This window comes from Diabrotica virgifera, chromosome 6 (assembly GCF_917563875.1).
Source record: "Diabrotica virgifera virgifera chromosome 6, PGI_DIABVI_V3a".
In the NCBI taxonomy this organism is placed as follows: Eukaryota; Metazoa; Arthropoda; class Insecta; order Coleoptera; family Chrysomelidae; genus Diabrotica; species Diabrotica virgifera.
Window position 1 is genome coordinate 168,688,884 of NC_065448.1, and position 25,902 is coordinate 168,714,785.

General features: G+C 31.4%; 1 protein-coding gene across 5 annotated transcripts in view; it reads right to left on the reverse strand.

Moving 5' to 3' along the window:
• LOC114328362 (glycogen synthase kinase-3 beta) overlaps nucleotides 1-25,902 on the reverse strand; it is a 202,857-nt gene that overhangs the window by 39,788 nt on the left and 137,167 nt on the right. For 4 of the 5 annotated variants that reach the window (XM_028277201.2, XM_028277197.2, XM_028277198.2 and 1 more), the window contains one exon: nucleotides 12,798-13,229. In XM_028277201.2, the coding sequence (XP_028133002.1) occupies nucleotides 12,798-13,229 (432 nt within the window). Of the gene's footprint in view, nucleotides 1-5,964; nucleotides 5,998-12,797; nucleotides 13,230-25,902 lie in introns of all 5 variants that reach the window. The other variant, XM_028277200.2, reaches the window with a different exon arrangement.

Consider the following 25,902-nt stretch of genomic DNA (forward strand, 5'->3'; position numbering starts at 1 on the left):
GGTTTAGAAGCCCTTAGTTTTAGCTTTCAAATGGTTTTTAGGCGAATCTCATGTCTCAAAATTAACGGAGTTATTTAAAAAAAAAAAGAACAATAACATTTTTTGGAAAAATTTTTAAAATATGTCTTTTGAAAAATTTTTGGAGCATAAATTTTAATGCTATCAACTTGTTCGTAAGCTCATCTAATAGATATTTTTAAATACTTAGACAAAATGTTTAATAAGTTTGTGTTATAAAATGCATAATTTTCCCGTTATTTAAGCTTGAATACTTAGATTTGGGTAGTCGCCTAAAGAAATATACATTCAATTACCTATAACTAACTCACTTTTAGTTAACACTAAAAGGTTTTTCTAGTAAGGGATTTATTTCGTATTTTAATATCTTCAATTTTGGTAATATTAACTTTTTTGTAAAAACTTATAGTTTTTGAGTTATTTATGAAAAATCGTTTAAAAACATGCATTTTTCTCACGAATAATTAAAATCTTTGATCTTTAATAACTCAAAAAGTTTTATTTTATGTTAATAATTTTATATAACAAATTTTGCTTATAATTTGTCTCTCTACCGCAATATGGGGTTATTTTTAATAAAATAATTTTCACCCCCGAGAAGGGGTGGCATCCACCCCCAAGGTAAAAGCGCAAGTTGACACCATGTCATTTTTGTTCCTTGAGATATCCTCTAACCACTTACCAAATTTCATCCAAATCGATGGAGGTTCAACGAAATCGGAGGTAATAGCTCATATCCACCTTCAGTGACTCCACTAATATTATTAATACTTAATCCCTTGCATATGTTTTTATGAGGCTTGTTCCAACTAGCGGTCAAACCAGTCAGAAACTATCAGCGAATAGTCGACCTTATGACTGCATTATGTTCTCGCACTGGCCAACTGTTTGCCGACGATTTCTGACTAGTTTGACTGTTGGTTGGAACAGACCTATTCTAATACCAAAAATACCACTGTCAGACACTAAACCTAATAGATGCAAATATTTTATTCTACAGGGAAAAATAATAGTTACTTATAAAATTCAAAGTGTGATTCCTCATTTGAAGCTACTTTTATTGCCAATTTAATGCAATAAAAAATAATCTTGAAATCAACACCAGAAAAACAACAATTTCAGTTTTTAGTTAATTTGATTTATTAAAATGTGATTCCTAATAATTATTTTATTTTTTGCATTGAATTACTAATTCTTTTTTATATATTAGAATATTTGCTAATATTTTAACTTGAAAACTAATGTCAGATTTTAATAACTAAATAAGATACAAATATACGTAGCGATACAAATATTTTATATAAAGAGAACACAAAAATTGCTTATGAAGGTACCAAAGATATATAGAAATAAAGGCAAAAATTAAAAAGTATTTTTCATCGTTCCCCGGTAAACTGCAAACATCTGTGAATGAGTTTATTATCTTTAAAAAATATTAGTTCCTTTACTTTCCAATCGGCGGAGCCACTTTATAGAAGCAAAATATTGGATTGCAAAGAGTTCGTAGTCCCCCATTTTTAAAGCTTATTTTTGATTTTAGGCTCACGAAAAAATTATGTAATGTAGGTAAAAGTCCAATCTGTGTTCTTGTGGAGAGAGTTTTTAAAAATTTTATTTAGGTTTCCTTAAAAAAAATTGAGAAAAATTGGTAAAAAACCGACATTTTACCAATTTTTTTAGAAGAAACTAAATAAAATTTTTAAAAAATCTCGCCATAGGAACACAGATTAGGCTTTTACCTACATTACATATTTTTTTCGTCATCCTAAAGTTAAAAATAAGTTTAAAAAGTGGGGGACTACGAAAGCGTTTCAAATACTGATATTTACAAGGTAAATCCCCCTCTTAAGGGGCAGCATGCCAAATCGACTACAGGCATGCATGCAGGCCAATGGAGGAAATACTGATTATTAGTTTTATTAAAAATTATTTTTATCTATACCAATTAATTTTCAAATGTAAGCTGTACATTGTAAGTTTTTCACTCAAAGATATTAAATCATTTTTTTGCACATCGTTTATCTGGTTTTCGGATTTATTTAATAATAATGATAATTGAAACAAAATGATGTTTAACTATTCAGAAGAGTTTATATATAAAAATCAATAAAAAGATGAAATATTCCAATATTCCAAACTTTTGGACATATACACAGTGAGGACGTTTGAGTTGGAATAAATTCATTTTCTCGAGAATGGGCGACTCTGGAGAAAAATCCCGAAACAGGTCGATTTTTATTTTTAAATTATAATTTTTTGGCATATATCATACTAGTGACGTCATCCATTCTGAAATGAAATAAAATAATAAATAAAATGAAATAAATAAAATAAAATAATGAAATAAGAAATAAAATGAAATAAGATGTAGTGCTCAGATTGCTTTCCCTATCAAAAAGTTCCAAACTCCTGTTATGTCCATCCCATTTGCGTTTGTTCTAGTATATGTTATGTGTTATTTATCGACTTTAAAACAAAAAAAAATTTATCACTACAAAGAAACCATTTAATTCAACTCAACCAGGTAATGTTCTCAAACATTTTAAATTAATTTTTAACCTACTCAACTATTTTTTAAATTCAACAGATATTAACATAAATGAAAGATTTTTTTATTTATTATTTTTTCATATATTACTTTTTCAACTTTTTTAGTTATATTCCATAAAGTTTCATTCTCTACAGATAATTTTAACTTTATAGTAGAATAAATTTAATATCACCTATTGCATTACCTATACATTTGACTCTAATTCTGAATTAGCTATTAATGATTTTATTGATTGACACTTTTAATAAAAAATTTTAGCAAATTACTAATTTTTCAATTTTCAATTTCAATTTTTCAAACAATCAAACAAATTTTCACAATCAGATCACAACTATTGCATATCCGACCAATATTGTCTCAAAATTACACACCCAATTTTACATCTACTCGTATAAGTTCTTGAACATCCTGAACAACATCTTATAATCCTATATAAATAAAATCTGCACAATTAATTAAAAATAACATCACTTTATATATAACTAACAATTTTTCGTTTTTCTCGGTTTAATGTTGTGTTTTCTTACTAATCCCCTCAATATCCTGCCAATGTTTTGTTAATATATTACATTCAAATCTATCCCTCTACCAACCCTCCCTTTAGCAAATTGCAGAGAAAAGTATGATATTGAATACTGCTATATTCTTCCCTTATACCGGAAAGTAAGTATATATCTTATACTTGACATACTTTTGTTACCAATGCATATGAATGCGTGCATGTATGTGAGTGAGAGGGTTACACACCATACGTACGTACATGTGGGTATTTATGTGTATACATAAATATATTTGTACTTTGATATTGGCTTGATCATTAACTTTTGATTTAAGCCAGACCACTTAACTATCTGGTTTTTTGTTGTTTGTAGCATTTAATTTTACTTTAACCGGGACCTGCAGATGCTGTGCAAAGTGTAGACAGAGAAACCGGTCGTCAGTTGTAAAATAAATTGTTTGTAAGAACGTCTCTCTTTTCTTTACTACATTAGTATGGACTCACACATGCAACCCATTCATTATTTGAATTATGTTAATGTTTATATTAGTGAATAGAGCATTGAATACACACGACTCCTATTCTCATTTAAAAAAATCATCGATTACGTCATCAAGCCCAGATGGATGACGTCACTAGTATGATATATAAGTATGCCAAAAAATTATAATTTAAAAAAAATAATTTTATAAGTCAATGTAATGATATGTTCCAAACCTAAATTTTTTCTCTTATAGTTGTAAGTAACGAAATAATTATCTTTTGTAAATTTTAATCACAATAAATTTACAGTTTCTCCTGACGAAGTCACAAAAAGAGTGACGAAATATTGAGATATAACAAATAGAGTTTCATTTCCCGAAGACCGAATTGCCGATAATAATTATGAACAGTAAAACATGGTGACATACTATACTGAAAACTAAAATAATGAAAATGACCGAACGAAAGAAAACTATGATATTGTATTTTAAATGTTCCGCGCACTAAAATAGTCCGTTAGGCCTTTATATTATGAGCTCATAAATATGTATGTCCTTACCTCACCAGCTGAATATCTCTTGCCTAGATATGCCTCAAACTTTCACTCGAATTGCAGGTTCTTACTCCAATAATTTAACGAGGAACCGAAATGACTAAAATTTTTACGATTTTACGTCGTGATACTTAACGAGAGAAACACTCTGAGTATTTGTGTCTTCTAATATGACTATCCACTATGTTTTACGAGAAATGAGACACAAATACTTGTCTCTTTTGGGGCTATTATCCTAATAATGTCTTCTACGAGATGATTTTCGACCTTCTTCTTACGGGAGGGAGGTTAATTCTCCTACTGCCACTTTGACTTAAGCTTTTACGTGACTTTGAATCGTATTCGAGACGTCACCATGACGGGAATTGCTGCACATGTACAATAATATAAATAAAGGAATGTCAAACATACTTCTTTGAATTTAATGGATATTTTGTGATAGTTTCGAACAAAAATCTTAAATAGGAGACCCCAATTTTTATTGCAGATTTGGATTCTTCACGTAATAAAACAATACGAAAAAAATTTTTTTAAGAAACGCTTTTATTTAGTTATGAGTGACTAAAAGTTAGGATATAAAAATCAACTAAAAAGCAAAAAAATCAGACGGATTATTCAAAAAAAAAACGTTCGTTAAAAAAATAAAAAAATCTAACACATTCGTTAAAGAAAAGCCTGGGGCGAAAACCGTTTATTCGATGAAGACGCGCCCCACGCTTTTCTTTAACGAATGTGTTAGATTTTTTTATTTTTTTAACGAACGTTTTTTTTTTCGAATAATCCGTCGAGTTTTTTTTTGCTTTTTAGTTGATTTTTTTTATATTTTAACTTTTAGTCACTCATAACTAAATAAAAGCGTTTCTTAAAAAAATTTTTTCGTATTGTTTTATTTTTTAGTCTAAAGTCGACTTTACACTACATGATTTATCATGTGATTTGTCATATGATTTGGCCCATGACGAGCCGCATGACAATGCTTATGATAAAACACAATGCTTATGACAAAATCATATGACAAATCACACAGTGTAAACATGTAAATTTCACTCCATGACCAAATCATATGACAAATCACATGATAAATCATGTAATGTAAAGTCTACTTTACACTTTTCAAACATTAAAATATATCGTCATGTTTAAAAAAAGGATGTAGGTATATGACAGATACCTTTTTTGCATTTATTTTAACTTTTGATAAATACATTGTACATTTTATGTAATTTCTTCATACATTTCTTAAATCATTATTTCCGACTATTACAGTTTTCGCAGTATTTCCATCTCTTGTAATATTATGTACTTTACTATTGCACGGTGTAGACGCTGTTAATTTCTCGCAATGCAGTTCTTCGATGCGCAAGCCGTCTAAAGGTACGTATCCATACAAGGGTAAACCTCGCTCGGTGTAGTAGCTCCACTTAGTGGATACGTCGGTGATCGCTGCTTGTCGCGTACACTCTTCGTTTCAACCGGTTTGCGGTTTATATGTAAGGGAGCGCATGCTGTATCCATTGGAGCAGCTACACCGAGCGGGGTTCACCCGAGTATGGATACGTACCTTAATGATCGCACTCGGCTCAATGAAACGTAAGCTTTGCAGGCTCAATGCAGGCTTTTAAGCCTGTCCTTACGCAAACACTTTCGGGCCCAAGTTGGAAATGGAAAATTAAATTAAAAAAATGGGAAGTCCCCCAATTTATGGAAAATTTTACCTAACTTTTTTTCGTTTTAGGACCTACTCTTCACAACCGAATAGGTCCCAATAACGCTGGAGTAACTTGCAAATTTAGCATACTTTCCTCCCCTACTATAAGTATTCATTTGAGATTCCTTAACAAATATTAAGGTATTACTTACTAATTGCAGAATATTCTTCTTTTCTTTATTCAACTAAAAAGAAGTAAGAAGTAAGAACTGGAAAAATTTATGTACAACCTTATACTTTCAAATGTAAACACTGAAATAGTTTTTGTACACACTTATGACTACTTGAAAGACAAGGAGAAGCGTACTTTTGAAGTGTGTAAAATATTTAGTATACTTATACTTTCAGTAACTACTTGAAAATAACAGAGATTACTTTTTGCTATAAGTAAACTCTTTTATATAAAGTAGTTACTGTTCTTTTATTCAATTACTATTAAATACTTAAATACGAGTAAGTAAAAGCAAATACTTCTTTTTATTCAGTCGACCCATAATACTGTTTTTACAAACATTTTCTTTCATGCATCTGCATCAAGATATCTCAGCTTTTTACATCTACGTAAGTTTTCAGAACAATTTTTACAGTTACATGGTAGTACTAAGTCTGTTCATGAACGCATTAAAAATAAAACTTTTTGGTGCTTCATAGTTTCATTATCTATATCTATATGATATCCATATAAATGTGAATCGAGTTCTTTTGCAGCACCATCATAGCATATAAAACGAGAATTTTATATGGCGGGGTACACACAATTGACGTTCCTTGATGATGCTGCAAAAAAACTCTATTCACTTTTATATGGATATCATAGATAATGAGACTTCGAAGCCCCAAAAAGTTTAAATTTTAATGCCTACAAGAACAGGCTTAGTATCACCATGTAACTGTAAAGATTGGTCTAAAAACTTATGTAGATGTAAAACAACTGAATCCTGTATGTATATTGATGCAGATACATGAAAGAAAATGTTTGTAAAAATAGTATTAATAAATAAGACCAACTTCCTTGTTTAAGTTATATTTCTGAAATCTTAGCTTTTCGTGTTTTTTGTCGTATTTAGTAAAAAAATTGAAAAAAAAGTAAATAGAACTAAAGTTGGTACGAGGTATTTTATATGATTTAATTAAAGGAATTATATGATAAAATTGTATTAGGATCTTCAAAAATGAAAAATGAAGATAACGTATACATATATAAATTATAATTTATATCCAGAGGCTCGCGCGCGAAGCTTTTCGTTGTGAACCGATCTTGCGCCTCAGAGCGCGCTATTAATATATCTATATTTTGGCTAAAAATAAACCTATAAACGAACATTTTACTAAGCTCAAAATTTTTCTTTTGAGTTCTTCTATCATTACTGTTATTTAAAGTATAAATGTTTATTGCTCAAAGCTTAAAACCCTTATAACAAATTAATGTACAAATGTTTTAAGAAAATTATAACTTAACAAGGGTATAACTTTATTACAAATAAAGAGTAAGTAATTTAACAAACTTTGTTTGAAAGTCTGTGAATTAAGCTTTCAAATAAAACTTTGTAAAACTCATTTGCATGCGTAAAAGCCTACTTAAGATTAAAAAAACTTTGAAAAATTTTACAATATCTTGACTTCTCATTATTGGATTTAACCCGAGAGCAGTTGCGCCGTTAAAAAAAACTATAATTTTATCATTTTCCTTGATAACTTGATGAACAATTTTGCAACCTAACTTTTCACTCGTAAGTGCCTCAAGAAATATTGTAGTAATGCGTAGGTATTATTTTTTTATTTATTTTTTGTGGAATTTATGCCTTTGGTGAGAACCAATTAGCTTTAAAATTGTTATCAATAACTATTTTTAAAATGACAAGTAAATAAAAATATTATAAAATAAAAATTTGTTTTAAATTCCTATTGTTAAATAAACTTACGTGCATAGAAATCGGCCCACTTAAAAATTTGGTCATTTTTGATGTCTCATATTTCCTAAACCTGTTAGCCGATTTAAGTGATTTTTTGAACATGTTATAGCCTGATTCTTTAGCAACACCACTGTAATATTATTGTTGCTAAACAGGTATATTTTCATTGTATACCGGGTGTACCAATCAAACTGTGTTTTTTTCTCAAAGTTCGCATCACCCTGTGGAATATTCTAGCATTTATAAAATACTGAAATTAAAACTCAACTATAGCCTCAGGTTTTCTGAACACTCTGTTTTTTTATTCATTCGCTTATGTTGGATAATAAAAAAGTTAGGTATTTTAACAACTAGACATGTTCTTCATCAATACACGGTGTTTCTAAATAAGTGCGACAAACTTTAAGGGATCATTCTGCATGAAAAAATAATGGCAGTTGGCTTTATAAACGTATGTCCGCAAATGTTTCGTTTCCGAGATACGAGATGTTGAATTTTTTCTTAGAAACTGACGATTTATTTTATTGCCTTAAAACCGGTTGAGATATGCCAATGAAATTTGGTGGGTTTTAAGACGTAGTTATGGTAGACTGTAGTTATGGTAGTTAGGGTAGACGTAGTATGCACGCTAATAGTGAATATAAAATTCTTAATTTTATGCCAAAAAATCCGCAATAACTATCTCTTAAAACCTATCAAATTTCATTTGCATATCTCAACTGGTTTTAAAGCAATAAAGAAATCGTCAGTTTATAAGAAAAAATTCAACATCCCGTATCTCGGAAACGAAACATTTGCGGACATACGTTTATAAAGCCAGCTGCCATTATTTTTTCATGCAGAATTACTCCTTAAAGTTTGTCGCACTTATTTAAAAACACCGTGTATTGATGAAGAACATGTCTAGTTGTTAAAGTACCTAACTTTTTTATTATCCAACATAAACGAATTAATAAAAAAACAGAATGTTAAGAAAACCTCAGGCTATAGTAGGGTTTTAATTTCAGTATTTTATAAATGCTAGAATATTACACAGGGTGATGCGAACTTTAAGAAAAAAACACAGTTTGATTGGTACACCCAGTATACAATGAGAGTTTAACTGTCTAACAACAATATTATTACAGCGACATTGCTAATGAATCAGGCTATAACATGGTAAAAAATCACTTAAATCGGCCAACAGGTTTAAGAAATATGAGACATCAAAAATGACCAAATTTTTAAGTGGGCCGATTTCTATGCACGTAAGTTTATTTAATCTAACGCGCGACTGCTTACGTGACAGAAGAGAGCGCCACTGTTCCCGGGTTTAGTTAAGTAAACTCCATTTTCTTTGTTTTTTATCAAGAAACAAATTTTATTTGAAAAATTTTCTTTTATTTTTTTTTAGTTTACAAGCTATGGCCTTAAAAACAATTTATATAAAAAATTAAATGGTTTATAGCAATTTTTTGATCACTCGGATCGAAATCCACCCTCGAAATTCGTAATCAGCAGCCAAAAATACATAATAAATACTTGGATTTGCCCATCAAAATTTAAAAGGCCACGGTAGCCTCTATTTGGCGCTTAGACTATTAAGTCGATGTTAAAATTCTCCATTTTCGACTAAGAAAAAGTATCATAGTATGCCCTGAAAATTTTAATAAACATTTTTATGTTCCAAAGTAGACCTTTTTTACATAATATTTAAAGAAACAATTGCTTAAAATCGGTTACAAACTTTAAATTTTCTATAGGTGTTTCCAAGATAAATGGGTTACACTACATATATTATATCTGTACTGATAAGTAAAAAGGTCTTAAGTCGAAGAAAATCAGTCGATTTCTATAATAGTGCAGTCACTGAAGGTGAATATGAGCTATTACCTCCGATTTCGTTGAACCTCCATCGATTTGCACGAAAATTGGTGAATGGTTAAAGGATATCTCAAGGAACAAAGGTGACATGGTGCCAACTTGCGCTTTTACTCTGGGGGTGGATGCCACCCCTACTCGGGGGTGAAAATTATTTTATAAAAAATAACCACACAATTCGATAGAGCGACAAATTATAAGCAAAATTTGTTATATAAAGTTATTAAAATAAATCAAAACTTTTTGAGTTATTAAAGATCAAAGATTTTAATTTTTCGTGAGAAAAATGCATGTTTTTAACCGATTTTTCATAAATAACTCAAAAACTATAAGTTTTTACTAAAAGTTATTATTGTCAAAATTGAGGCTAATAAAAAATCAAATAAATTCCTTACTAGAAAAACCTTTCAATGTTAACTGAAAGTGAGTTATAGGTAATTGAATGTATATTTCTTTCGTCGAGTACCCAACTCTTCAAGCTTAAATACCAGGAAAATGATGCATTTTATAACATAAACTTATTAAACATTTGTCAAAGCTCATTGAAATATCTATCAAATAAGTGCTCGAACAAGTTGATAGCATTAAAGTTTATGCACCAAAAATGTTTCAAAATGTATCTTTTAAAAAATTTTCTAAAAAATGTTATTGTTTTTTTGTAAATAACTCCGTTAAATTTTAAAGTAGCAAGTTTATCTAATAACTGGTTAAAATTTTATTCCAAGAGCTATTAAAAAACGTCAAAATAGTCATTTATACCTCTTACTTTTTTAAAAATAAAAGATTAAATGGCTCCGGTTACATGGTTCTCGCAGCAAAATTGAAATTTAAAACGTTTATATCTCGGTTATTTTTTACTCTACGAAAATAGTAAAATGGGTAAAGTATTTGTTACAGAAAAAACTAAAATTTAGTTATTTATCATTTTTTACGTATATTGAGTATTTTTGGAGTTATTTTAAAAGAAAATGAAAAGTACGATAATTCTAATTCTGATTTTTTTAAATTATACCTTTTTTTCAAAAATATGCATTCTAAACCGGTCAAATTTGTTGAAATAATTAACTATGATAACATAAAGAAATTCTTGTGAGGATTACTACAAATTTTAATTTTTGCGGAAATGGCGTATGTTTAGTTTTTAACTTTTTCCTAAAAAAAATCGAAAGGGTTCTCTTATTTTCATCATAACTTGCTTAATTTTGATGCTATTAACTTCTACTGAAGCTCATTTGATAGGTATTCCGAAGTACTTTGACAAGTGCTTAACAAGTATATTCTATAAAATGCATCGTCTTCCCTTTATGCAAGCTTGAATACTTAGATTTGAGTACTCGTTGAAAAAAATATACATTCAATTACCCATAACTCACTTTAAAATAACATTAGTTTAGTTCTTTAAGGCTACGGGTACATAATTCGCAAATATTTTACGTGTATCCCTACTTTTTCTGTCTATATACTGCAAATTACGTGTAGTAAAATTCACACTGGTATGGATATGTAAACATTACTAGAATGTCATTCTACTTGAAAATGTCATCATTAATTTAAAGAGATGGGTTTTGAATGTTCTTGGATAACTGTTATTTTTATAATTGCAAATTATTAATTCAGTTAATAAATGTGATAATTTTTTCACTAACTATGTATTCAGTGATTGTAATAATTTATTTGTACAACAAAGAGTAATAATCGAGAAAAGAGGAAAAGTGTTAAAGCGATTTTTTAATAATATATGGTTATGGAACGCTTACAATTTTGAACATCTTTAACAACAAAATACTTGGATCACAGAATATATTATCCTGATGTATTCTCTGTTTGGATCTTCCACAAATAATACACAATAAAAGTTCACGTCTTAAATCAATTATTTATCAAATACACTATATATCAATAATATTTAATCAATAACTCAACATATTCCCGATGCAATGTCAAATATTTAAAATTGTCACTGATTGTCAGTGTCTGACTGACAATATATGCTGACAATATTATATTCGGCTGAGTGCGTTGTAAGACAAAGATAGATTTGGAAAATATTACCATGGCATTGTGTTAATTTTTTTCGAATCCTGAAAAAACCAATAAATATTTTTGAAAAATTTAAACGTAGAATGAAAGACTAAATTATTACCGAGGGCCGAAAGTCCCTTAGAATAAATAAAAAGTTTATTTTGAATGATATATTTGAAATTAAAAATCACACTAAATTTTCTCTTAGTTTTTCACCCCTGTACTTATTAAAATAAACATTATAGAAGTTCTCAGGGACTTTCGGCCCTCGCTAATAACGTAATCTTTCATTCTGCGTTTAAATTTTTCAAAAATACTTAGTTTTCTCAGGATTCGAAAAAAATGAATCCCCATTTGAATAGCATTGCAGCCGAAAATACGTACCGATCCTCTTAAGTAGGGAGTGTATTAAATTTTTTATTATCTTTAATTTTGGTAATAATAGCTTTTTTACAAAAGCTTATGGTTTTTGAGTAATACGTGAAAAACAGCTTTAAAACATGCATTTTTTTAAGAAATAATAAAATCTTTGATATTTCATAACTCAAAAAGTATTGATTTATGTTAATAACTTTATATAACAAATTTTGCTTAGAAGTTGCCCCTCTATCGATTTCTGGTATTATTTTTAATAAAAAATTTCACCCCCGAGAAGGGGTGGCAACCACCCCCAGGGTAAAAGCGCAAGTTAACATCATGTCACCTTTGTTCCTTGAAGTATCTTCTAACTACTTACCAATTTTCATGAAAATCGATGAAGGTTCAACGAAATCGGAGGTGAAAACCTTCAGTGACTCCACTATAACTTTTTTAACGATTTTTTTAACGTACAAAAAACTTAGTCAAAATCGATATTTTTCTTACTTAAGACTAATTTACTTAACAGTATAGATACAGTCGGAAAAATGAAAGAATACCCATGAACGAACATATAAAACACGCTGTATTTTCCTGTCACCGTGTCACACAAAAAATTGCCCAGCGCAAGTACATGTAATAATTATTGTTACATGTACTTGCGCTGGCCAATTTTTTGTGACATGGTGACAGGAAAATACAGCGTGTTTTATATATGTTCGTTCATGGGCATTCTTTCATTTTCCGACTGTATATTAATGTTACTAGAAACACATTTGTATTTGTTCAACATATAATTAACAAAAAATGAAAACGAATAATCATATAATTACCTGTTGCCAAGGATGTGACTTGATTTGAGGAAACTTGAATTCCGTGTAGTTGGGATTCATCTCTTTAATCTGCTCTTTGGTAGGTGTGCCCAACACCTTAATAATTTCTACCAATTGGTCTACGCCCGAATCTCCCGGGAATATCGGCTGACCAAGAAGGAGCTCGGCCAAAACGCACCCAGCGCTCCATACGTCGATTTTTGTCGTGTAGTCGATCGCTCCGAATATTAACTCTGGTGCTCTGTAATATCGACTGCAAATGTATGAAACGTTCGGTTCGCCTTTGACGAGATGTTTTGCACTTCCAAAATCACATAATTTTAAAACTCCAGTCTCTGGATCTAACAACAAGTTTTGCGGTTTTATGTCCCTATGGCATATCCCTAAAGAGTGAATGTATGCTAGTGACCGAAACAACTGGTACATGTATAACTGAAACAAAAAGTTATATTGAAATATTTTTATATTTTAAGATACAAAACATTTATATTTTTCCACATTGTCATTTTTCTTAAGTTTAGTAACAACGAATTATTCGAATACAACGAATATTTCCACATTGTCATTTTTCTTAAGTTTAGTAATATAACAACGGATTGAAAACTTTATCTTTCAATTGCCAGATGACGCTAGTCACTTAATCCATACACGTCAGTTGCAATGTGGTGATAAGCTTTCATGGTTCATGGTTGGTCACTTCGAGTATGGGGCAGCAGGCCTACGCCTCTCCGAAGATGACTCCAATAAGAGTCGAAAATCGTCGGTTCAGAGTGCTGGACTGCGCTCCGTATTCTAAGTGAAAAATAAGATTGTTTTGCCTTCGCATTGCAACTGAATAAAAATGGTATAAATTTTTATTCTGAATAATTTGTTCGAATAATTATTCAACAAACATATAAAACTATTAAAAAATATTTTTAGTTTACCAGTAAAAGTTTAACAGTGATAACAGTGCAGTGCAAAGATTCCCCAAACTTCAGGCACCCCCTACCCTCAGAGCAAGTTCAGACGTTAACGACGCAACATCTCTGTTAGCAGAAGCCCTAAAAAAATCCGTCACAGATTTGGCGCCACATATTACCCTGCAATCTGTCAAAGATTGTCCGCTTTGTTGGTATGGTATGGTACATCGGGGCAGGGCCCACTTGTGAGCTTTTTAGACACCTAGACCTCCTACGGCGGGTCCATTGTATCACTCCTATCTTACGACCAGATCCACAAGAATCTGGTCTTTGGCGTTTCAAATAAAAATCATCAAAAATCTCACAGGCCTTTTGCGCCGTTTTTCTTTATTTGATGTAAATACTGGATTTATTCCATAATTACTGGTAACTAATTTAGATTCAATATAGATTCAACATAGATTCTTCTGATTTTTTGTAAATCTTCTAGAAGTCCTGATATATTTTTAATTTCCATATCCATACCATAGTTTTATCTGACTGCACTGTAGTACTTGACTCCTGTGATTTGTTGCTGTTAAAATTTTAAACCAAATCGATTAAAGGTCATAATATTAAATATAACCGAATATTCATAATTAAACGCATTATGGGCATAAAGTGAAGAGCAAAAAAAAAAAACGGGAAAAATTACGTCTTTGGTCTGGTCGACCGGGCTACCAGAATCAGCAGGGTCTGCAAATCTGAGCTCCTCATTTCGAAGCGACCTCAAACGTCTAATCTTTCAGCAACCTTATGGCCTCACAGAAAGCCACAAGTCTCCTTAATAGACCAGGAAGGATCTGTTTTTAGGTGGATGTGAGAGGTGGCATTCGGATTTTTGCGGATAAAGTTAGGCGATAACTTCGTTAATAATAATTGACTTATGCTCCTTCTCAAATATGCCCGGAACATTAATAAAAAAATTAAAATATTTAAAAATTTCAAAAAATTTCGTTTTTTTCTACTTTATTTGCTTATAACTTTAAAACGATTCGTTTTGGAACAGAGTCGTATAGGAATAAAACAAAGATAATTAAATTTTCTATCAGATACGATTGGTTAAAAATGTCTTAATTTAACACCCTTGCTGCCAAATAGCAATAAATATAAAATAAGAGGACAAAACAAGCCTGTCCTTATTTAATGTTTTTCCATCACTTAGGTTACACTTGGAACCTTCCTAATTCGCTTAGAAAATTTTTGTAATGTGCTAAAACCGTCCACCAAATTTCATTAAAATTGACTTACCAGATTTTGCATAATAATTTTGCAATCTAAACTTTTTTAAAAAATTAAAATTTTTTAAAATCTTGCACAACAAAAACTAGAACATACAAAGATTTGTCAATTTTTTTACATATAAAGAAGCACTTCACCTATCTAATGAATTGAAATCGGATTATTTAAGCAGCCTCAGCAATGTTTTAAAGTTATAAACAATTTTTTGGCTTATAAATAAATTAGTGCTGTGTCCAGGAGGGGGTGCTACGGGCTCCTTTATTTAGATGGACTTACCCAAGTTTTTTTATGTATTTTGACCCGTAGAACACGAATTTTTTGGGTAACAGTTGATATGGATGTCGATAAGATTCTTATAAACAAAGAACTTGAGGAATTACATAACATCGATTTTTCGCAAAATAAAACATTTTTTTGTATTTCTTGGGTAATTCTAAGCAAAAAATGTTCTTACAAGTTTTTTCGTAGGATGCATAGTTTTCGAGATAAACGCGGTGAAACATTCAAAACATTGAAAAATTGCAATTTTTGAACGAGAATAACTTTTGATTAAAAAATAAAATACCAATTCTGCTGACAGCATTTTAGGTCGATTTTAATGAAATTTGGTAGACCATTTAAGTAAGTTATAAGAATTTTCTAAGCCCTAAGCGAATTACTAAGGTTCTAAGTGCCACCAAAGTGGTTAAGAAACATTGAATAGTCCTGGTCTATTAAGGAGGGGGTATGGTTTGAAATCAATATATCAAGCACATTTTTGTGAATTTTTTTCGAAACTATGGTAGAATTATTTTATTTTTAAATTAAATAAACACATTAAGTACAATTCAAAGAATATTTAAGAAAAAATTCAATCCAAAATATTGAAAAATAAGCCATTGGCCACAAATTTTGGCAGGCAGCTCAAAAAAAAATGGATTTTGCGGTGGACATCAGAACTCGTCACTGGATTATTCGAAACAAAAAATTCAAAAAGATTTTATTAGCTTATGAGTTTCACGAGGTAACAACGTCGAGTTTTTTTATTTTTATTGATTTTTGAATTTTTGGTATCACTCAAAAGTCAAAAATACGAAATTTTTGATAAAAATTTTGTGAAAACCAACAGATTTAATATTGTTGAACAAAAAATAAGCACAAAACGAAAAATATCTCGACGTTGTTACCTCAAGAAATGTCTAAAGAAAATCTGTGCAAAATATCAGGTAGATCGGCCGAGTAGTTTTTCAGTTACAATGTCCACCGCATTTAAAAAAGCAGTTTTTTCAGAGAGTATTCTTGAAAGTATGCACTTTTATTTGAAATAATAAAAAAATTTAAATATTTCAAACCATACCCCCTCCTTAAAGGCAACTTCCTCATCTGGCTCAGCTGCATAGAGGCCGACCCCAGGATCTGCCACCTCTGGTAGGCCAATGCCGGGCACTTCCAGAGGACATGCGAGGTAGTCTCCTCTTCCTCGTTACAGGGCAGCGTGGTCCGCTTTATTAAAACGCAATTAATAAAAAGTTGTATAGTCCCCACTTTGTGTACCAAAGTGTTTAGAAGTTTGCATCGCTTTCGTAGCCTTAAACCCAAGGTTGCCACACCTCTACAGCCAGGATCTGCATGACAGTGACTTTCGATAGACAATAGTGCACATCAACATTTGAAATACTTAACTACAGTAAGTAGATAATATTGTAGTTATACTATTTTGTTTCTCTTTATGATCACATTTGTTGGAACTATTTGTTATTTGATATACGATACAGATTACATAAACTATGTAACACAAAAACAGTCAGAATTTGATACTCCTAGTGGCAGTAATCATTTCCAACAATGTTTTTTCGACCACAGATAGCCAGGGTTCTTAAGATCAAGACCAAATTTTCATTTAAAATTTGAAGGAAAGTACATGTAACCTAACAAGATCAAGTTATGGGGAATGTTCCAAAAATTTTCAGTAGTAATTACACGAGAGCTCTAAAATTATCGATTTGTATCCCGAATGACACTTTGACAGTTTTGAAGGGGAGTGAAATTATGTCAATTGTCACGAGGGCAAAATAAATCGATAATTTTATGAGCTCGAGAGTAATTTGGTAAGATTATTTCACGATAAAACTGTTTTTAAATCATTTTAACTAATATTTTATTAAGATCCACAAGGAAAAGAAATTTTTTTCCTGCAGTTGGCTGTATACCATCAATCATAAAAATTGAAAAAAATCCTTTGTAAAAGGTATAAATTTTTTTTTATTAAAAATCCCTTTAAAGGCTACATCACAACAAAACGTTTTCGATTTTATAAAAAAGTAATATTAATACAGGGTAACTTCTACGTCACATTGTCGGTTTGTTTTTGACACCTTTCAGAAACATCACTCAATTTGCATTCAGTTGCCATTAAGTCATTGTAATGTAAACAACTCAATTTGCATCCCACGTGTTGGGAAATTCAATACCTTACCTAAGGGCATTATCCTTGTTGCCATGTATCTATCCTAAGGCATTTTATTTAAGTATGTACCTTTAATGCATCCATATAATATTTAAAGGGTTTTTACCTGAATATTTCTTTGGTGGCTCAGCTGGCATCCAATCTGTAAGTATAACCAACTTGCTTTAACCTTAGTCAAAATTTAAATATCAACTTTACATTCATTAAAACGGTTATATTTACTTTTAGGTCTAACACTGATGATGGTTTTTTATAAAATCGAAAACTTTTTGTTGTGATGAAGCACTTAAAGGGATTTTTAATAAAAAAAATTTTATACCTTTTACAAAGGATTTTTCCAATTTTTAATATTTTATTGATATCTTCGCCTGAATATTTGCTAAACTTGTTCATGGTGTTCTCCTAGACAATTTGTTAAACATTAATTGTTATTAATATCACTGAATGTTCATTTTTGCGTAGCAACGAAGGGCATCTGACTTAATACTTGACGACGGGAAATTATCGAAAAAATTCCCGCTGTATTTTTATTCTTGTAGCTTTCTATTGGTCAGAATTTCTATGAATCAAATAAATTAATTTCTTTTAATTTTCTGAGGACGATTTACGGAGACTACATCTTGAGATATATCATCTTATAAGAGAAGTCTGGGAAAGAGAAGAAATACCGAAACACTGGCATGAAAGCCATATAATACCTATTCACAAGAAGGGAGACAAACAAATATGTCGGAACTATAGAGGAATATCGTTAATTAATACAACATACAAGATTATATCCATAATACTGTTTAGAAGACTAAATACATACGCAGAGGAAATAATAGGCGACTACCAAAGCGGATTCAGACCGGGAAGGTCGATCATAGACCAGATCTTCGTCCTATGCCAGGTGTTGGAAAAAAACTGGGAATTCAACCGCGATGTACACCAAATCTTCGTGGACTTCAAACAAGCTTACGATTCTGTTAGCAGAGAAGCATTGTGGGAGAAATGGGAGTACCTGGAAGGCTGGTACGATTAGGAATGGTGAGCACGGAGAACGCTTCCGCACGAATCAGAATTGGCAGCACCACGTCGGAGGAATTCCTCATTGACACCGGGCTTAGACAAGGAGATCCTCTCGCCGCCCTGCTGTTTAACTTCGCACTGGAACATGCAGTAAGGAAAGCTCAGCCACAACTGACAAACGGATTTGCCGCCCAAGGATCAAAAATACTATTAGCCTTTGCGGATGACGTGGACACAATTGCACAATCCACCAGAGATGAAAAAGAAGTTTTCACCCCCTTCGAGAACGGAGCCAGGGAGGTTGGTCTTAAGGTTAACGAGGAAAAGACCAAGTACATTGTGGTTACGAAGAACCCAAGACCAAGGGTTAGGACAAAACGTAACAATTAGTGAATACAATTTTGAAGTCGTCAAAGAATTTAAGTACCTGGGAGCGATCATAACATCTGAAAATAAATATAAAAAGGACGTGGCAGCCAGGATCATCAGGAAACAGGGCATATTACTCATTAAGAACCCTACTTAAATCAAAAATACTCTCAAGACCAGCAAAAATAAGAGTATATAAGACAATAATTCGTCCCATAATAACGTATGGAAACGAAACATGGACTCTGAATCAGCGGGAAACGACAAAATTACTGGTACTTGAAAGAAATATACTGCGGACTATCTATGGGCCTTGCAGAGAAGAGACAACAGGAGAATGGAGAAGAAAACACAATGATGAACTCCAGACAATACACATATGGAGATGAAAACATAGTACGCCACATTAAAGCAAACAGAATACGATGGGCGGGTCACGTGCTAAGATCAAGTGACGAAAGACTTCTGGTCAGTTGGTCGCCCACGAAAGAAATGGAGGGACGCAGTAGCCAGTGATCTACGCAAAATGTGAGTACAGCAATGGGAAATAGCTGCTCAGGACCGACAACAATGGAGGAAAATAGTAAACGCGGTCAAGACTCACATAGAGTTGTAAAGCCAAATAATTTATTTAAGAAATGTAATTTTCATTAAACAAACAAATATGGTTCAATCCCAAATAAACATAAAACACTAAATGGTAACCAACGTTCTGAAAGGACATGGTAGATGAAGAATAAAGTTTTACGGAACGTTTTGCCGTCAAAGTATCAACAAAATGTCTCGTTAGCCCATATAGAATTCTGTGTGTGTACTTCGAAAACTCATAAAACGCTACGCAACGGTACCTTTTCTATAAAAACGCATATCTTTTCAATACTTTTTTATTTTCCGTTTTGCATCAAAATGTGAACGAGTCTACGTGTGTTCAAGGCTTCTTTTAGGGCAATATTATTCTTGGTACCTATTTCTGATCTAATTAAGGATTTTTGATGAGACCTTTGGATGCTTCTCGCATCCAATTTTATCCTAATATGGTGGCTCCTCGTATCCAAGTTCGTCCTAGTTTATAGTAAATTTGTATCTTTCCTTGTAAGATTAATTTGGGAATATGAACTTTCTCAACAGAAATGAAGCAGCTGAGAAGACGAAGACAAGAACCAATAGAGAAAAAAATTGAAAAAAGAAAACTGAATTGGTTTGGACATATAACTAGAATGAACGAGAACAGACTAGTAAAGAAAGTGACAGATGCCAAAATACAGGGCAAAAGAAGAAGGGGCAGACCTAGAAAGGGATGGATTGGACAAATCCAGGAAATCGTGACCAAGAGAGGGAAAACAGTGCAACAGATGAAGGAAATAGCAGGAGACCCGTGGAAGAAATGGGTAAAAGATGGATAGGTGACAGCAAAGTCCGGTTCTCTTATTGGGCATAAGGACAACGAAAAAAAGAAGAAATAGAAATTTAGGAAAAATATAATCTAAACACTAACACTATGACTAAGCCATATTTTGTTCGTATTATATGGAAATATCAGTAAAGTTCCCAGAGAAAAGTTGCGGATTACCATTATCGACATTTACTAGCTGCAAGTTTAAACACCAGGTACTGATGGAATACCGAACGAACTGCTGAAATACAGCGGTCAGAAACTCACTAATTGTCTCACAACATTGTTTAACAAAATCTTAGACAGAGTAGAGATACCACAAGATTGGCACACCAGTATCACAATACCGATTTTTAAGAAAGGACAAAGATCATGCCCGTACATCTACAGAGGAACAACTCTCTTAAATACGACAATGAAGTTATTCACAGGCATACTCAAGGATAAATTGGAATCACAGATAAAGAACAGAGAAGAACAGCAAGGATTCAGAAAAGACAGGTCGACGACGGACGCAATATTTGTCATGAAACAAGTGAAAGAGAAGTCGATAGAATATAACAAACCTGCATATATTTGCTTCGTAGACCTAACGAAAGCATTTGACAGAGTCAGACTTAACGATATAATAGAGAAAATTAAGCAAAAAAGTATACCGGCAAACATTGTTGAAGTCATAAAACAAATGAACAATAACAACAGGACAAAAATTAAAACAAACGACACCACTACGGCCAACATACCAACACCAGGAGGAATCAGTCAGGGAGATAGCCTCAGTCCATTTCTATTCAATATGCTAATGGATGAAATAATAGAAGATGTGGAATCGCTACAACTAGGATACAGACTCGGCCACAGTAGAATCAGTATAGTGTGCTATGCGGATGATGCAGCCCTGATTGCAGAGGACGAGGATGACCTACAAAGACAACTTTATCGATTCTATCAAGCATGTCGACGACTCAACATGAACATATCCACGCAGAAAACAAAATGCATTACCATTGCGAAATACCTAATTAGATGCAAGCTCGTGGTAGAGGGGAAACCCATAGAACAGCTAAACCAGTTCAAATATCTAGGTGTAGAGCTATCAAGTTATCATGACACAGCCAGAGACCTAAGAGGACAAATTAACAAGGCCGCTGTCTTGTCCGGATGTTTGAGAGATGTGGTCTGGAATAACCCATATATGAGAATGGACAGCAAAGTTAGAATTTATAAAACTTGCATCAGACCTGTTATGACCTATGGCATTGAATCAAGAGAAGACACCAATAAAACCAAAAGCATGCTACGAACAGCCGAAATGAAGACACTAAGAGCAATAGCAGGGAAGACAAGAAGATATAGAATACGAATCAACATCATCAGGGAACAATGTGGCGTGCAAGATGTAGTCAGATGGGGCAGGCAAGGACGAAGAGAATGGTTCAGTCATGTAAAAAGAATGGAGGAGCACAGACTACCAAGAATTGCTCTAGAAGGAAAACCAGCAGGCAAGCGTCCACCGGGGAGACCACCAAAAAGATGGAGAGATAGCTGGCAGTCTACCTCTCAACAAATACTTCAACGTCGGAATTAACAGATCGACAGATCTACAACAAGTATAAGAAGAAGAAGTTTAAACACGTTACAGAATGTAGTGATGCAGTGTAAAAAAATAGAATCCGAAAATTTTATTTAGTATAAAATACATCCATACATAAAATTATCGAATTTCGAGCCAAAATTAATATTTTATTCATTAAAAGGGAATAGACTACCAACATCTTAATCTAGACTCATTAAATTATATCAATTATGGTTAAGCAATTGATATTTTATGAGCTTTAAACTGTTTGGCCTAAAGGTATGAATCTTGTCCTGAGTAAAGAATATTTTAAGAGATTCTAGAGTAAAAAATCAAAAACTAGTTGGTATATATATTGTATGGATTCATTTGTGTCGGTATTACAGCTTTGGGTATTGACACTTTAAAAATAATTTTTAAAAATTATTTATTTTATGATAATACAAAACGAACAACTTACTGTACTAGGAGTGACTGTTACAAACAAGGCAGAAGAAGATACTAAGATTGAAAAAAAAATGGTACAAGAACGTAATTGAAACTGATTTCAAGAAAAACTAAAGGGAAACAGAAAACTATGTTTGAAGTCAAAAGATTATCCTTAGATTAGAAAGCTGGGAGAGGGCGATAATGCGGAAGATTTATGGAAGTTCTAGAGACAAAAACGTTTTAGTTTTAAAGTCAATTTAAATTCATATTTTTTGAATTTAACAAATTGTGTTGGGAAAACCTTTAATAGAGACAACTGACAAATGGACTATATCCCAGCAATGACTATCCAACATTTGAAATGTAGAACTGTCATTAAAGACCGATATATACTTTTATAGTACATGAGAGACTAAATTATAGAAAACGAAAGTGTGTAGCAGTTTCTATTGATTGATATATAATTATTACGTTCAATTTAACACGCACAAAAAATGTTTTGGTACAAATGATCTCCGTTTTGAAATAAACTTAAATGTATTGGTTATGTTATGATGGATCTTTGAATTGTTTACTTAACGTCTGTAATTCCCTTTTGCTGTTCGGAAGATGTTTAACTAACAATAAAACACTGAAAACGTTTGTTTTCTATACTTCCACAAAATTTATTACAACTATGTGACTACAGCTGTTTCGGCAGAGTGCCTTTCCCAAGTGATTTAGTTTACAAAGGTTTGCCTATTTAAAGTCTTTAACTGAAGAGGTTAAGGAGCGGGGAGCTGTTTGTCTCGAGTTGGTTATTCAGAATTATATCTGTATTTTTCAATTTATTAATTTCCATAGATTCTAAAACAGATAGCTTAAGGCCTTTATTTTGGATATGCAGAATTTGAAACTGTTCATTAAAAGAATGATTAATTATGATCTAGAAGGTGAAGTGAGTATGTAGAAGTGTCTGTTTTTCTATTGTTGAACGCCTTTTTGTGTTCTGCTATCCGTTTGTCAAAAGTTCTGCCAGTTTGACCGATGTAAGTTTTCGGACAGTCACCACAAGTTAGTTTGTAAACACCACTCTGTAGTTGTTTTCTCTTTCAGCTCTTATTGTTCTGAATATACAGGGTGCGCCAAACCTCTGGTTTTCTTTGATTACGGCTAAACTATGGGATATACAAAAAAATGTTTTTAACAAAACTAATGTATATCAAAACCATCTATAATTTAAAATTATTTTTGATTATACAGGGTGAGTCAGAACGACGGTATGAACCAAAGTTTTATTTTTTTAAATGGAACACCCCATATATTAAATCATTTTTGAATATAGTTTTTAAAAATATGAAAAATTTGTAAAAGGTTTTATAGGCCTAAAGTTGATAATTTTCGAAATATTTACATTTTTATTGAGAAAAATGGTAATATTTATAGGGCTGTGGACTCTGTTTCCAAGGTAATAAAAATTTAAGTAGTAGGTCAAAGATTTTATAATATAGTGTCATTTGTAAATAATTTAATATCTTTTACTTACAGCCATAAAATATACAGTGTGATCACTATTTGCAAATTCAAAATTTTCTCATTTTTTTTAAATGGAACACCCTGTATGTTAGTATTGCATTTGGTAGTAAATATTACAACCTTTATTTTGGTATAAGGTGATATGTACATAACATGTTTGGTTTTGTAAATATTTAAAAAAGAACTATAGATTTTACGTTTCGCGGATATTTTATATCCGCGATAATTTTAAATTATAATCTGATTTTAGAAACATACACTAAAATATCAAAGATGAAAATAAAAACGTAATTAAAGATTAAAATAAAACGTATGCAAGTGCAACTTAATTGAATTTAATAACTTTTCTACCCTATTAACTTTATTGTACCCAATTTTGTTAGTTAAATTGTATTTACGAGTAAGATCAGTTAATAACTTTTTAATTTACCTACATCTTGAGAACGTATAAAGTATGCTTTGAAACAAATGAACGTTATAGAAGTATATTACGAAGTAAATAGTGTCTATGTACCTACTCGTGTCACAAAAGCCGGTAATAATTTCAAATGGTTTCGCCCAAAACAAATGTCATATCCATCAATTGTTCGGTTGAAAAATTAAAATTTAAAATATAAAAAATTGTTAAAAAATTTTAACTAGAAAAGTATTATCAGTTTTTGTGACACCAGTTAATACTATTTATATTAATAAATAATTAGCCTAATACATTTAACATTCATTTGTTTCAAAGCATACTTTATAATTATGTTCTTAAGATGTAAGTAAATTTAAAAGGTAAATTGAAAGTTTAACTGATCTTACTCGTAAATACAATATACAGTAGGAAAAATGAAAGAATACCCATGAACGAACATATAAAACACGCTGTATTTTACTGTCACCGTGTCACACAAAAAATTGGCCAGCGCAAGTACATGTAATAATTATTATTACATGTACTTGCGCTGGGCAATTTTCTTTGTGTCACGGTGACAGGAAAATACAGCGTGTTTTATACAGTGAGCACGTAAAGGTTGGAATAAATTCATTTTCTCGAGAATGGACGATTTTGGAAAAAAATCCCGAAACAGGTCAATTTTTATTTTCAAATTGCGACTTTTTGACATATATATCATACTAATGACGTCACTCATCTAGGCGTGATGACGTCATCTACGATTTTTTTAAATGAGAATAGGGGTCGTGTGATAGCTCATTTGAAAGGTAATTAAATTCTCTATTCAGCAATATAAACATTAACATAATTATTTACAAAGGGTGCCAAAAAAAATTTTTTTTGAATTAAATTTATTGACATAAAAAGAAGAATGTGTGTAATTTATTTAACTCAAAATACATTTTACTCCTATCAGAAAACAGGAAATAATGTTTATTTGACAAATAAATAATGGTTTTTTCTTAAATTCAGTATTAAAGCAGCCGCCCACCTTCCTCATTACAGTTTGAACATTTAATTTAAGCGAAAAGCAATGATTATTTTTTAAATAAATATTTTTTCTGTTTTGTGAGAGCAGTAAATCGTATTTTGATATAAAGAAATTACTTGCATTCTTCTTTTTATGTCAGTAAATTTAATCCAAAAATTTTTTTTTGTGCACCCTGTATAAATAATTATTTTAATTGTTATATTACGAAATAGATAATTGAATTACCTTTCAAATGAGCTATCACGCGACCATTATTCCCATTTAAGAAAATCATCGATGACATCATCACGCCCAGATGGGTGACGTCACTAGTATGATATATATGCCAAACAGTCGTAATTTAAAAATGAAAATTGACCTGTTTTGGGATTTTTTTCCAAAATCGTCCATTCTCGAGAAAATGAATTTATTCCAACCTTTACGTGCTCACTGTATGTTCGTTCATGGGTATTCTTTCATTTTTCCGACTGTACCTAACAATTAATTTGGTACAGGAAAGTTGCTGTGGTAGAAAAATTACTAGGGTAGATATCAAATTTGGTTGTTTATTTAATTTAGTAACTAATTTATGCATTCATTAGACGGTAAAATATTTTTTGTAAAATAATTTTAAATTATTAAATTCAATTGAATTGTACTAGTATACGATTTATTTTAATCTTTAATTACGTTTTTATTTTCATATTTGATATTTTGATGTATGTTTCTAAAACCAGATTATAATTATTTTTTTTGCAAAAAATTTTTTTAATA